Source organism: Oncorhynchus mykiss, chromosome 13 (genome assembly GCF_057628025.1).
Source record: "Oncorhynchus mykiss isolate SJ-2025 chromosome 13, ASM5762802v1, whole genome shotgun sequence".
In the NCBI taxonomy this organism is placed as follows: Eukaryota; Metazoa; Chordata; class Actinopteri; order Salmoniformes; family Salmonidae; genus Oncorhynchus; species Oncorhynchus mykiss.
This window is the reverse complement of record NC_143034.1, coordinates 49,880,304-49,894,603: the sequence shown is the minus strand read 5'-3', so window position 1 is coordinate 49,894,603 and position 14,300 is coordinate 49,880,304. Positions and strand designations below refer to the sequence as shown.

General features: G+C 45.3%; 2 protein-coding genes across 7 annotated transcripts in view; one reads left to right on the top strand and one right to left on the bottom strand.

Annotated features, from left to right (window-relative positions):
* LOC110486360 (dedicator of cytokinesis protein 7) overlaps positions 1–14,300 on the top strand; it is a 41,291-nt gene that overhangs the window by 14,808 nt on the left and 12,183 nt on the right. For 2 of the 6 annotated variants that reach the window (XM_090196429.1, XM_090196428.1), the window contains exons 11-27: positions 507–637; positions 1,367–1,460; positions 1,650–1,812; positions 5,852–5,969; positions 7,014–7,084; positions 7,191–7,329; positions 7,548–7,649; positions 7,756–7,842; positions 7,966–8,197; positions 8,454–8,618; positions 8,842–9,017; positions 11,657–11,758; positions 12,380–12,466; positions 12,959–13,054; positions 13,295–13,435; positions 13,598–13,711; positions 14,037–14,207. In XM_090196429.1, the coding sequence (XP_090052555.1) occupies positions 507–637; positions 1,367–1,460; positions 1,650–1,812; positions 5,852–5,969; positions 7,014–7,084; positions 7,191–7,329; positions 7,548–7,649; positions 7,756–7,842; positions 7,966–8,197; positions 8,454–8,618; positions 8,842–9,017; positions 11,657–11,758; positions 12,380–12,466; positions 12,959–13,054; positions 13,295–13,435; positions 13,598–13,711; positions 14,037–14,207 (2,189 nt within the window). The remainder of the gene's footprint in view (positions 1–506; positions 638–1,366; positions 1,461–1,649; positions 1,813–5,851; positions 5,970–7,013; positions 7,085–7,190; positions 7,330–7,547; positions 7,650–7,755; positions 7,843–7,965; positions 8,198–8,453; positions 8,619–8,841; positions 9,018–11,656; positions 11,759–12,379; positions 12,467–12,958; positions 13,055–13,294; positions 13,436–13,597; positions 13,712–14,036; positions 14,208–14,300) is intronic. The other 4 variants (XM_090196433.1, XM_090196432.1, XM_090196431.1 and 1 more) reach the window with 2 other exon arrangements.
* LOC110486361 (uncharacterized) lies at positions 2,375–5,884 on the bottom strand. Its single transcript, XM_021557888.3, has 4 exons — positions 3,837–5,884; positions 3,045–3,194; positions 2,825–2,935; positions 2,375–2,715 (listed from the first exon to the last, which is right to left on the bottom strand). The coding sequence occupies exons 1-4, from the start codon at positions 4,140–4,142 to the stop codon at positions 2,674–2,676; spliced, it is 609 nt and encodes a 202-aa protein (XP_021413563.1). The 5' UTR covers positions 4,143–5,884; the 3' UTR covers positions 2,375–2,673.

Below are 14,300 nucleotides of genomic sequence, written 5' to 3'. Positions count from 1 at the left end.
TTTGGGAATTGTTTCGCACAGTCGTTAGCTGTTATTTTTGTTGGCAAATGAGATTGTTTTCTGTACATTGTACTGCCTGTCAGCCATCAACAATCACCCATCATCTTTGCACGTGAATACGCTGACAGGCCAGGGGAGGAAAACTTTGTTGACGTGTGTTTGGATTGGGCCATTTTCCACGGTAACAGTGCAGTAATTGGTTAAAAAATAAGAAACCGCCTTTGATTGGACCCTTTTTATGCGGGAATTGGTCAAAATTGCGAGCTCTCGCATAATATGCGCTGATTGGTTGATTTTTGCATAGAATTATGCGATCGTAGAATCTTGGAGGGACTGACAGGTTCTCTCTTAATATACACTTGGAAATACATGTTGGAATTCCTTACAGCAGTCACACTCAGACACTTCTTGTTGAATAGTGGATATAACAAAAGTGTCACAATTTCATAATGAGTATGTAATAATTGTTATTTCATCTCTAAACGGATGACTTGTCTTTTTGTCAGAGCGGAAAGGCCATGGAACATGGAACGAGAGAAAGAAGAAAGGGTTTGAGCGGATGAGTGTAGGAGAGGACATGTGTAACTTTGCCACCTTCCGTCCAGCCACTCTCACAGTCACCAACTTCTTCAAACAGGTCAGTCAGACTCACTGTGTGCAATAATAGGGGTTAACATGATTTTTGATTGACAACCTCATTTCTGTACCCCACACATACTATTATCTGTAAGGTCCCTTAGTCACGTAGTGAATTTCAAGCACAGATTCAACCACAAAGCGGAATATCCCGTTCTTAATTACACTTTGGAGGGTGTATCAAAACACTCAGTCATGACAAAGATACAGGCATCCTTCCCAACTGAGTTGCTGGAGAGGAAGGAAACCACTCAGGGTTTTCACCATGAAGGCCAATTGTGATTTTAAAACAGAGTTTAATGGCTTGCGTGCCAAAATCTTGTACTATCCCTTTAAATCTCCTAGAAAATGCAATGCAAGACTTGAAAAAAGTGCTATCTAGCAATTAGCTTGAAGGAAAAGAATAATGGGCAAATATTTCCCAACCAAGATGTGCAAAGCTCTTAGACTTACTCAAAAAGACGCACAGCTGTAATTGCTGCCAAAGGTGTTTCTGACATGTGTTGTCTCAGGGTGAATACTGATTTAATCAAGATATATTTTTCATAAAATCGTATACAAATATAAATTATCTTCTACTTTGACATTGCAGAGTATTTTCTCTATTTTAATCCCACTTTATAACAATAAAATGTGAAGAAATCCATTGGATATGAATACTTGTTATAGTCACTGTAACCTGTCTCAGATGTGTCTGTGTGCTGATATACTATGATCTCTGTATCTGTAGGAGGGGGACAGGCTGAGTGATGAAGACCTCTACAAGTTTCTGGCAGACATGCGCAGACCATCCTCTGTCCTACGCAGACTGAGACCTGTCACAGGTACCTATAGGAGGGGGACAGGCTAATTGATGAAAACCTCTACAAGTTTCTGGATGACATGCACAGCACACACACGCAAATGTTTATATGTAATTACCTGCACAAGTTTCCTATAGGAATAGAGAATATATTTTATGTTCACAGGTGTAACCTTGTTTTTTTCTCTCTTCCTGCTCCTTCTGTCCCTAGCCCAGTTGAAGATAGACATCTCTCCAGCCCCAGACTCTCCTCACTACTGCCTGTCTCCTGAGCTGCTCCATGTCAAGCCCTACCCTGACCTGAGGGTGCGCCCCACCAAGGAGGTGCTGGAGTTCCCTGCCCGCTATGTCTACACCCCTCACACCACCTACAGGTCAGTCTACACTGCTTATATCACCTACAGGTCAGTCTACACCCCTCACACCACCTACAGGTCAGACTATACCGCTTAAATCACTTACAGGTCAGTCTACCTCCCTCACACCACCCACAGGTCAGTCTACACCCCTCACACCACCTACAGGTCAGTCTACACCCCTCACACCACCTACAGGTCAGTCTACAACCCTCACACCACCCACAGGTCAGTCTACACCCCTCACACCACCTACAGGTCAGTCTACACCCCTCACACCACCTACAGGTCAGTCTACACCCCTCACACCACCTACAGGTCAGTCTACACCCCTCACACCACCTACAGGTCAGTCTACACCCCTCACACCACCTACAGGTCAGTCTACACACCTTACACCACCTACAGGTCAGTCTACACACCTCACACCACCTACAGGTCAGTCTACACACCTCACACCACCTACAGGTCAGTCTACACCCCTCACACCACCTACAGGGTCAGTAGACTCTCATACACTGTCATAGATCATACATAGATTTTACATGTCATGTGCTGCATAAACACCACAGATCAGAAATGATATTTGCAGATTTTTATTTGCACACAAAATATACAATATGACAGCAGTAAGCATGAATTAGAATTAAAATAAAGAACATGTACAATAAAAAAAGGGCTTGTGTTGAACACAATTAATTGTATTCGGAAATATAATACAGTGGTATAAATATATCATGTTATTGTAATTCTGTTTATTGGGTGGGAATGTTTGTTCTGTGTGAATTATGGTTGAACGAGTAGACGGTATTTATGCACCAGGGTAAAGTCATGGAGTGTATTAGCTACAGTAGCTGGTGTTAAGATTCAGCGGAACCATCAGGCGATGTGACTAAGGACTGGCTGTCTCCTGGCTTCACTCTGAAATAAAAACAAAGCAAACTTCGTCAAACACGGCGTCCATCACTACACCAATCATGGGCAGATTCTATTTAGCATTTTTCAAACTATGTTCAGCTATTATACACACCAGTTTCTGTAGCTTGGTCAACTGTTGGTTCTGACTCTCAATGCTCTGTTTTTGGAACTGTGTCCATGTTAGCAGGCCCTCCAGAACTCTGGAGTGTTTTAACGCTCTATCCTGAAAACACACACGCACATCTGAATTTATGAATGGAATAGAACAGATTGTGTGTGTTGGCATTGGATTGTTTGGCGTAATCTGTGTGTGATTGAGAAGTGTACCTTACCTTTAATTCCTGTATGCTGTTGGGGGGGTAGTTCTGAAGGTATGTCTCCAGGTTGATCACCTTGGTCCTAAGATCCCCCTCCTCCTGCTCCACCCGGGCCACCTTGCCCTCGGCCTCCTCAGCCTCTGACTGCAGCCCAGCCATCTGGCCCTTGGAAAAGAGCATCTGGCTTTAAATCCTCTCCCTCCCACTGATCTCAGACCAGCTGCTCAAACTGCCTTGGCCTCAACATACACTGGCTGGCCAATGCCATTCTCTGTTCTCAGAACATTAGGATCTATATTGAGTAAACAAAACGAACATGTACATGGCTCTGTGTTTATGTTGAATAGCTAGCCAGATAATTGAGTGCTCAGGTTCATGGCAGTTATTGGCCCATTCAGCCAAATAGCCAATGGTGTCTGTTCAGCTGTTCTCTCTCCCTGTTGGAGCCCAGAGGAATAGAGCTTATCTGACTGACTGGGATTTCAGATTGTTGGCAAAGTAGGGTTATCTCTGTCTGCCCTGTCGCTCTGGAGTGAAATCCACAAATTGATCATCATTTTAAGTGCTTAACCCTCTACCAATTGATGACACTGTCAGAGTTAGTTTGAGGTGTCTGACTGGGTGTGTTTTCTCCAGTAAATAGATACATCTAAAGTACACCTGACAGAGTAGCTAAGGTGCAAGATTGAAATTCTACTGAATAAAAAGCCTCTGCCCACTTAGAGCTATGCACATTTCAGTAATTTAATTGGCAGGTTTCCGTTCACAGTAGATCTTCGTCAGAGCAGGACGAGTATGTTTCCTCACCTGTATCTGTCCTAGCACCTGTCTCATCTGTCTGTCCTTCTCTGCGGCCTGGCCTGCCTCCTGGCCCAGCCTCTCCAGCCTCTCCTCATGTCTCCTCAGCGACCTCTCGATCCGCGCGAACTTGGCATCGGTGCTCTCGTAGACGTGGTGCAGGGTCTCGCTGAACTGCAGCACGCCATACATCAGCACGTTCATGTCATCAATGGGGGCAGCCTGGTTGTTCTTCTGGGCCTTCCGGACGGGGCTGGCTGGGATCCCTGTTAAACACATGGCCATACACAGCAGGCAGAGTAGTGTGGCCCTCATCCTGACCTGAGGACAGAGGCTATATAGAGAGATGATTTATTTATCTCTTCAGAGAGACTATCGACTCGAAATCTTGTGAGAATCGCCCAGTGCCCCTTCTTATGCCTGTTTGTCTTAAAGCTTTGTTAAGGGTGTTGTTGATCCTCAGTTGTCGTTAAAAAGGTACCTTTTCTCAGCTGTATGTCTAAGTGCCTCAGGTCTGTAGTATCTTTTTCATCTCACATCGGATATCAGTAATGATACGACTCTTTTATATTGGGTGTTCAAAATGACTGTGGAACATTAGCTCAGTCATGGTCCAATCAGAGATCAGCTCTGTGGCCTTAGTCAGGCTGACCTTGGCATTCATCCCAACCTCTGGAGTAACTCTGTCAGGCTTCCAGGTGTCAAATACACATGACCTACATTAACATCAACTGAGTCTCTGTTTGTCCTGGTAGATATGGACCAGGGCCTGGTTGCATAAAATATCTCAAGTTTAACTTTAAGTCAGATGCACAAAACATTTTAAAGTGAATTTCTCTCTTAAATGAAGTGAAAAGGTTAATGGTGCCCATGAGGTCCCTTAAGTGCTTCGTTCCGTATGGATCTCAATGTCAACAGAACTTGTGAAGGTGAATGTTTTCCTCTGCTCTGGTTGCAAAAGGAAAACATCAACCAGCTAGCTAGTTACTTAGCTAAACAATGGAAGGTGCACAATCAATGGCTACAAAGCCAGCTGGCTAGTTAGCTACCTACTCTGTAAGTTAGCGTGACGGTTTTAGAAATGAATAGAAACAAGTTGAGAAAAAGGTAACTAAAATAAACTTGTTTAATTATCTTCTGAATCAATTTGTTTCTCCTGTCTTGAATGTATAAGTTTTATTTTGCAATCTCCCAAAAATAAATGCTCTTTGACAAGACCTTCGGTCAGTAATCGGGTCATCTCCATGGTAACCAGATAATGTTTCTGCCATACATGCCTTCAAACTATCCTTAAAGTACCCTTAAGTATGCCCTTACCTATGGGAAATGTTTGAGGGGCTCTATGCAGCGCAATTCAACAATTATCTTAGGTAAGGGAACATTATTCATTAAGGTACATCCTTAAGAGAAACACTTAAGATGTTTTATGCAACCGGGCACTGTATTATATTGGGCTGACCATCAGACCACAACAATATGTCACACTGCTCTGTGTTGTTTGTGAGTGTGTGGATACTAGATAAATGAACAATGTTCTTGCTAAGTAAATTACATTTTGGATTGGAATATACTGGTATGCTCTGAAGTTCTTTCACATGTTTGACTTGGACAGGAGTTGAAGGTCACTCACACCCTGCTCGGTCACACATGCTTCCTCGAAACACATGTTTTCTCTCTCCCAATCCTTCTCACTTTATAGGCCTAATTGTTAAGATTTCTTTTTTGATTTGTTATAAATCTGCAGTAAATCAGCAATGACCTAATACCACCCTCTTATTTAGGCTAGATATTCTGTTTTTGTAGTCACGTGCCGGATAGAATTGATTTGACCATACATGTTCCCTGTGGTCCATGCGTTATTTAGGAGGGAGGATATGTTGGCAGGCAGCCGCAGCGTGTAGGCTAGCTGAGCTGAAACTAGAGTGTAATGACCCCTCTATGCCTTCCGGGTTGTATTATGGAATTCAAATTCACTGCCATTTCTTTCTTCTCTCTCATCTTGTCCTCCTCCTCTCCACTTCCAGGAACCTGCTCTATATCTACCCCCAGAGCCTGAACTTCAGCAGTCGGCAGGGCTCAGTCAGGAACATTGCTGTCAAGGTGCAGTTCATGGCAGGAGAGGATCCCAGTCTGGCCATGCCGGTGAGTGATTGGTGGACTGGTGAAGCAGGCCAATCACAAAACAGGAAACCTCTACAGATTTGTAACACAGTGGTCTCAGAACAATGGTGTCCCCCTCACAAAGAAAAACCTGATGCTGTGAAATATGATGTGCCCCACAAGAGTTGGTCACTCTACAAGAATGTCTAGTGTGTTTAACTGAGTTGGGGGTAGGTAACCCTAGTTCCTGTTTTTTGGAAACAGCCAACCTTTTTGATGGTTATAACAAACTGAAGGAGGGTTTTACTGCAGAATTAACTTCCTGTCTAAAAGCTGTGGTGTTGTTCAGTGCAGTGGATTCTTAATCCGATTGGAGCCTTTAGGACACACCCTAATCTAATCTGGGACCCTGGCAACAATGTCCTAATCCATTGAAGGAGCCCTGTGGAGACTTCTAAACAACTATTGGACATATTCCCAGTCCATAAGATGTAAAACAAACAAAAAAATGTAATATTCAATTAATGATGTTTAGAAACCAGTTAATTATAAATTACTTCATCTGGAAGACTTCCAACTGTAATGCTAAGGAACCTTACATTTAATTTAGTATGACATGTTATTTACATAGCAGTTCTGAGAAGGATTCTGGTAAATTCCTTTATGGACATACAGAGTTACAAAACATTAGGCCATGACAGACTGACCAGGTGAAAGCTTTGATCCCTTATTGATGTCAATTGTGAAATCCACAGTGTAGATGGAGGGGAGGAGACGGGTTAAATATAGATTTTTAGGTTTATAGACAGTAGAGACATGGATTGTGTGTGTGTGTGTGTGTGTGTCACTCAGAGGGTGAATGGGCAAGACAAAATATTTAAGTGCCTTTGAACGGAGTATAGTAGCAGGTGCCAGGCACCTGTTTGAGTGTGTCAAGAACTGCAACGCTGCTGGGTTTTTCACGCTCAACAGTTTCCCTTGTGTATCAAGAATGCTCTGAGGGCAAAGGTGGTGCGCGGGGGGGGGGGGGGGGGGGTTGTGCAAGGGCATAGATCCAATAAACACTGTCTCCTCTCATCATAATAGGTGATCTTTGGGAAATCCAGCTGTGCTGAGTTCTTCACAGAGACTTATTCACCCGTCATCTACCATGACAAGTAAGAGCCCGTTCCCTTCCACACCTTTCCTGTTACACTCATCCTCTCATTCTGTCTCTTTCCTCCTCCCCTTCCCTGTCTCACCTATCTCTCTCTCTCCCCTCAGGTCTCCAGAGTTCTATGAGGAGGTGAAGATGAAGATTCCAGCCAACCTGACGGACAACCACCACCTCCTGTTCACCTTCTACCACATCAGCTGTCAGCCCAAACAGAACACGCCCCTGGAGACCCCTGTGGGATACACCGTGAGTACGCTTCACTGGGACCCAGAGGTTTTTCCACTTACCTGACCAGGGAAAACTATGGACCCAAGTTAGGGTGCCTCCCTACCCATTACATACCTCAGTTACAAGATACTAATATTTAGGCCTTTGAAACACTAGAAGTGTCATCAGTGATTGGCTGTGCTGTGTCTTTTATTTATGAGTGATGTAATAATGTGCATTAAATTGTCTGTCCACAGTGGATTCCTCTGATGCAACATGGCCGCCTACGGACCGGTTCCTTCAGTCTGCCGGTCTCTGTGGAGAAACCACCACCCAGCTACTCCGTCCTCACCCCTGACGTAAGTGTGCGAGCACATGCATGCTCAGTTCTCATGAACTCATGAGTTTGTATGCTTAGTCTGTGTGTGGCTGAGTTTTGATGTAGGTAATGTGTGTGTATTGCAGGTGCAGCTTCCAGGCATGAAGTGGGTGGATAATCACAAGCAGGTGTTCAATGTGGAGGTGACAGCTGCCTCCTCAGTTCACACTCAGGTAACTCTCTTTCTCTCTCTTTCTCTCTCTCACTTCTCTCCTCTCTCTCTCTTTACCTCACTCTAGTCAATGGGATTGTAAATTAAATTAATTACCCCCCCCCCATGTGACTTTGTCTCTTAGGACCCCCACCTGGATAAGTTCTTCACCCTGTGTTATGTCCTGGAGGAGTACTCGTTCCCGTTCCGTCTGAAGGACTGTATCATCAGTGAGGCCAACGTGGAGGGTGAGCTGAAGGCCAGCATGACCGGCCTGCGGGGGGCGCTACTCGACACCTGCGTCCGCTTCCTCCACCAGCTGCTCTCCAAACTCATCCTGCTCATCGTCCACCCGCCCGTCATCGCAGGACAGATCGGTGAGTGGCTTTGCCGACTTTACAGAGGGCGGCCATCTTAGATTGACTCATCCCTCATCGCCCTTTCAAGATCCTCATCTCTCCCACAGAAACACTCCTGGTCAAATATTTCTCCCAGGTCTAGGATACATTTTTAAAATATTTTATGTCTACGCTCGATTGAGCTTGCCTTGTACAATGTAATAAATGGAACAGCCCCAAAAGTGCAAACCCATGTGTGATCTCTGCCTCTTTTTTCCCCATTCCCATCTCTCAGTGAACCTGGGCCGTGCAGCGTTCGAGGCCATGTCCCTGCTGGTCAACCAGATCCATAAGAACCTGGAGGGGAACCAGGACCAGCATGGCAGGAACAACCTTCTGGCCTCCTACATCCACTACTGCTTCCACCTGCCCACTGCCGAGCCTGCCATGCCCCCTACTGGTGAGGAATGGAACAGCAGACAATGAAGATTCACTATATCTCCACACCAGCTGTAATGATGTAGTCCCAATGCTTTCAAGGAAGAGTATTTTAATCTATCCATATCTCTGATGTGCTTGGGTGTGATTCATTTAACCTTGTGGTTGGAGAATTCTCACTCAACTACTAAAATGAGCATAAGTGTGTATTTTGGCATCAGTGTCCTCCTCTTCTCCCTGACCAGGGGGTGCCACCCCGGCCTACGAGCTGCCCATCCAGTACGCCACATTGTCCAGGGCAACGGCCCGCCCCAGCACCCTGCACCTGGCCCGCTCCAAGAGCATCAGTAACTCCAACCCTGACCTGGCCAGCACCCCCACGTCACCTGACGAGGAGGTGCAGAGGATCATCGGCAGCAAGGTCAGTTCTACCTCCAATACAAATCAAATTGTATTGATTTGAGTTCTCGCATTGGCTCCTCTCCTGTAATACAGCTATGTTAGACATGGCCTTTTTCCTGTCTAGGCACTGTAAATACAACCTGTTCTGTCCTCTGTCCTGTCTAGGTACTGTAAATACAACCTGTTCTGTCCTGTCTAGGTACTGTAAATACAACCTGTTCTGTCCTCTGTCCTGTCTAGGTACTGTAAATACAACCTGTTCTGTCCTCTGTCCTGTCTAGGTACTGTAAATACAACCTGTTCTGTCCTGTCTATGTACTGTAAATACAACCTGTTCTGTCCTGTCTAGGTACTGTAAATAAAACCTGTTCTGTCCTGTCTAGGTACTGTAAATACAACCTGTTCTGTCCTGTCTATGTACTGTAAATACAACCTGTTCTGTCCTGTCTATGTACTGTAAATACAACCTGTTCTGTCCTGTCTAGGTACTGTAAATAAAACCTGTTCTGTCCTGTCTAGGTACTGTAAATACAACCTGTTCTGTCCTGTCTATGTACAGTAAATACAACCTGTTCTGTCCTGTCTAGGTACTGTAAATAAAACCTGTTCTGTCCTGTCTAGGTACTGTAAATACAACCTGTTCTGTCCTGTCTAGGTACTGTAAATACAACCTGTCCTGTCTAGGTACTGTAAATACAACCTGTCCTGTCTAGGTACTTTAAATACAACCTGTCCTGTCTAGGTACTGTAAATACAACCTGTCCTGTCCTGTCTAGGTACTTTAAATACAACCTGTCCTGTCTAGGCACTGTAAATACAACCTGTCCTGTCTAGGTACTGTAAATACAACCTGTCCTGTCCTGTCTAGGTACTTTAAATACAACCTGTCCTGTCCTGTCCTGTCTAGGTACTTTAAATACAACCTGTCCTGTCTAGGTACTTTAAATACAACCTGTCCTGTCCTGTCTAGGTACTTTAAATACAACCTGTCCTGTCCTGTCTAGGTACTTTAAATACAACCTGTCCTGTCTAGGCACTGTAAATACAACCTGTCCTGTCTAGGCACTGTAAATACAACCTGTCCTGTCCTGTCTAGGTACTTTAAATACAACCTGTCCTGTCTAGGTACTGTAAATACAACCTGTCCTGTCTAGGTACTTTAAATACAACCTGTCCTGTCCTGTCTAGGTACTTTAAATACAACCTGTCCTGTCTAGGCACTGTAAATACAACCTGTCCTGTCTAGGTACTGTAAATACAACCTGTCCTGTCCTGTCTAGGTACTTTAAATACAACCTGTCCTGTCTAGGTACTTTAAATACAACCTGTCCTGTCCTGTCTAGGTACTTTAAATACAACCTGTCCTGTCCTGTCTAGGTACTTTAAATACAACCTGTCCTGTCCTGTCCTGTCTAGGTACTTTAAATACAACCTGTCCTGTCTAGGTACTTTAAATACAACCTGTCCTGTCCTGTCTAGGTACTTTAAATACAACCTGTCCTGTCCTGTCCTGTCTAGGTACTTTAAATACAACCTGTCCTGTCTAGGTACTTTAAATACAACCTGTCCTGTCCTGTCTAGGTACTTTAAATACAACCTGTCCTGTCCTGTCCTGTCTAGGTACTTTAAATACAACCTGTCCTGTCTAGGTACTTTAAATACAACCTGTCCTGTCCTGTCTAGGTACTTTAAATACAACCTGTCCTGTCCTGTCTAGGTACTTTAAATACAACCTGTCCTGTCTAGGTACTGTAAATACAACCTGTCCTGTCCTGTCTAGGTACTTTAAATACAACCTGTCCTGTCCTGTCCTGTCTAGGTACTTTAAATACAACCTGTCCTGTCTAGGTACTTTAAATACAACCTGTCCTGTCTAGGTACTTTAAATACAACCTGTCCTGTCCTGTCTAGGTACTTTAAATACAACCTGTCCTGTCTAGGCACTGTAAATACAACCTGTCCTGTCTAGGTACTGTAAATACAACCTGTCCTGTCTAGGCACTGTAAATACAACCTGTCCTGTCTAGGCACTGTAAATACAACCTGTCCTGTCTAGGTACTGTAAATACAACCTGTCCTGTCTAGGTACTGTAAATACAACCTGTCCTGTCTAGGCACTGTAAATACAACCTGTTCCGTTTCTCCTCTAGTTGGGGAAGCAAAGGCACTATGTGACAAACTCCTGAATATGTTATCTGTGTGCTTATGATAGTGTTGCTGCCTCTTCCAGTCTAAACGTAGACACTTACTCAAATTGGGGTTAAATGGCATTCTGGCTGTTTAAATGTACGTTGGCCGATGTGTTTCCTGTGAATAAACATACAATCAGACTCCCCTCGTCCTCCTGTAGTGACCCTCCAGTGCCGTATCTTGATATGCATGCCTGTGATTCCTGTCTGTCTCTGTGCCAATGGTTGGTTGATTCCACCACTGTTGTCAATTATGCAATCATGTGATGTGCCTATGTCTGTCTGGCCCTCTGTGTTCTATCCCTTGCCACCCCCCCCCCCGTCTCTCTCTCTCTCGCTCTCTTTCTCATTTGACCCTAGTCTCCACCCCTCCTTCCCACCCTCCCTAACCTTCCTTCGCTCCCTCTCTCCCCCATGCCCTGTGGCTGCCTGTGTGTCGGTGTGGTGGCTGATGTGATATGATGTTCAGGGGATAGACCGCTCCCACTCCTGGGTAAACTCTGCTTATGCCCCCGGGGGCTCCAGAGCTGTGCTACGCCGGAACCCCAACTTCACCTGTGAGCTCAAGCAGGTGCCAACAACCCTCCTTCCCTACCTTCAACTACCTACCTACCCCTCCACCATGGGTGCCAGTTCATTCAGTAACGAGAATTGTTCAGAACGTTGCAGAGAGAAATACAATGACTAGAGCGGACGTGGTTCCCTATTCTACACGAGCCAATGGCGTCTGTTCTACCCGATACATTTCTATCTGAACATTCTGTAGCGCTTTGGCCACCAGAACAAACCCCATGTTCACCCCGTACCCAACAAACACCCTCCTCGCTGCCCTTCCCTCCTCCACTCCTATGTGGCTGCTGCGCTGTGCGTTTGTCTACGGTCCGTTTTGTCAGCTGTCTGTCTGTCTGTCATTGGTCTGTTCCTTTTCGCCCTCCTTGGCTAAGCTCGACTCAGCCTCGTTATTCACAATTATGCTTTTCACTAGGATCACATTTCATCCTACCAACCGCATGGGACATCTGAACCTCAATTGGCACTAACGTCAGTCATATCCAAGCTAGTCAATTGAGTCCAGGAAGTCCTCTAGCCATCCATCACATTTCTTGTATTTTTCATTCATCTTTTTCCACCTTGCTGACTCCTGCTCTTTGTCTTCATCACTGTGTTTCCATCGCTCCGCTACTCTTGTCAGGCAAGTGATCGTGGCTGCAATCGCATGTCTGCCTTTGTGGACAGCGCCACCTTCTGTTCAGCTCCAACAAGACAGATTGCCAAGAAGGTACCGTTGTCATACACTGTCTAAAACACGATATTAACACCCTTGTCCGTCCTCATCCATGCTGTGTTTGTCAGTATGTGTAACACACACACACACACAGGTGCTTATCAGTTCATATTGTAAGTGTGTGTGTCTCTGTGTGTGTGTGAGAGAGCGAGATAAGTAGTTGTTTAATGCATCAGCTTTTGAATGTTGACACAGTCATCAAAGCCAGGTATGAGTAAAGTTTGTTATCGAATAAGCCTACATTATAAGACCTGTTAGTGTTCTACAATATTAGTGTTAACACTGTGTGTTTGTTAGCAGACAGACAGCCCTACCTTTTTATGAGCGATTGTATGGTACTGGTGTTAGCTCAGTATTTTCACACGTTCACATTTTTACCTGGGTATTTCAGCTAGCTTTTCCTGCGTTAGCCACTGTGTTGCTAACCGTGGTGTACTGCGCTCTGCCTGGGTGTTTCTCTCTGATCCTGTTTACTAACTGGTGTAGCTGCTCCATGAGGAGCTGGCACTACAGTGGGTGGTGAGCACCAGCACAGTGAGGGAGGCAGCACTGCAACAGGCCTGGTTCTTCTTCCAGCTCATGGTGCGTATCTGAATGATGAGGATGATGACTGTTGTGTCTTGTATGGCATCGTTCATGAGATCTTGATCTTACTCACTCGTCCTCATCACACAGGCCGTTTGTGGATTTCCGTAAATTAAGAAACAGTTGGTCAAATTTGTCATTCAGAGAAAAGCGTGAAGGAATGTGATGTTTTACATAGCCAGTGTTCATTTGAAGAATTAGATACAATCCGTGACCCCTCTTTTCCTCCTCTCCCAGACAAAGAGTATGTCCCACCACCTGTTCCTGTCCTCCCGGATAGACCTTCCCAGACGCCAGCGCTTCCCAGACCGCTTTGTGGATGACATCGCTGCTCTAGTGGGGGCTATCAGTGCTGATGTAGCAGGGCGATACCACAAGGTACAGTGGCCACAACCCAAGGGCCATTAGAACGTAATTGCAGAGCGTAGGAGTCACGTTTCCCTTTTTTAGGGAATACAAAGTATAACTTCTGTCCTTTTAGCCCTTCCCATATTCTCTAATGACGGACTTTCTCTCCCTCCTTCCCTGTCTCTCTCTCAGGATGTGGAGCTTGTGGAGAGGTTGAACAGCAGTCTGGCCTTCTTCCTGAATGACCTGCTGTCTCTCATGGACCGTGGCTTTGTCTTCAACCTCATCCGCTCCTACTACAAACAGGTACACACACACACACACATACACACACACATACACACACACAGGTCCTGTCATCTGCTCCAACGATAAACACAGACACCCACTCACCCACTCTCAGACAGTGAGTGTCTGGTTCTACTACAAACAGGCACGTACGAACATGAATACAGAAAGTGTCACTATTCTGCCATAATACAAGGCAGTATTTACACCCACTGTCAGTCATCACAAATGACAAACACACATGACATCATTTGCTTTTACTGCAACCCGTCCCTGAATACGTTGTCTTACACATTCCTGAACCATATGTCTCTCTGTGTGTGTCTGTGTCTGTGTGTGTCAGATTGCCAACAAGTTCCACACAGCCCAGAACCCCAGCTCTCTGACTGCTCTGAGAATGGACTTCACCCGCATTGTGTGCAGCCATGAGCACTACGTCACCCTCAACCTACCATGCTCCACCCTCAGCCCCCCCGCTTCGCCCTCCCCCTCCACCTCCTCCACCACCTCCCAGGTAGCTCCATTCATTACTAGGCAACACAGTGATCTTGACCAAGGGCCAACTTTGTCATCTGCGGACATCTGTAGTAATACTCTTGCTAGAAAG

Excerpts from the sequence above, each read along its gene's own strand:
- LOC110486361 (XM_021557888.3), bottom strand. The coding sequence starts at position 4,142 with ATGAGGGCCACACTACTCTGCCTGCTGTGTATGGCCATGTGTTTAACA. Across the intron at positions 3,195-3,836 it reads AGGTGCTAGGACAGATACAG|GGCCAGATGGCTGGGCTGCA; the intron begins GTGAGGAAACAT and ends CTCTTTTCCAAG. Across the intron at positions 2,936-3,044 it reads ACAGCATACAGGAATTAAAG|GATAGAGCGTTAAAACACTC; the intron begins GTAAGGTACACT and ends GTGTGTTTTCAG.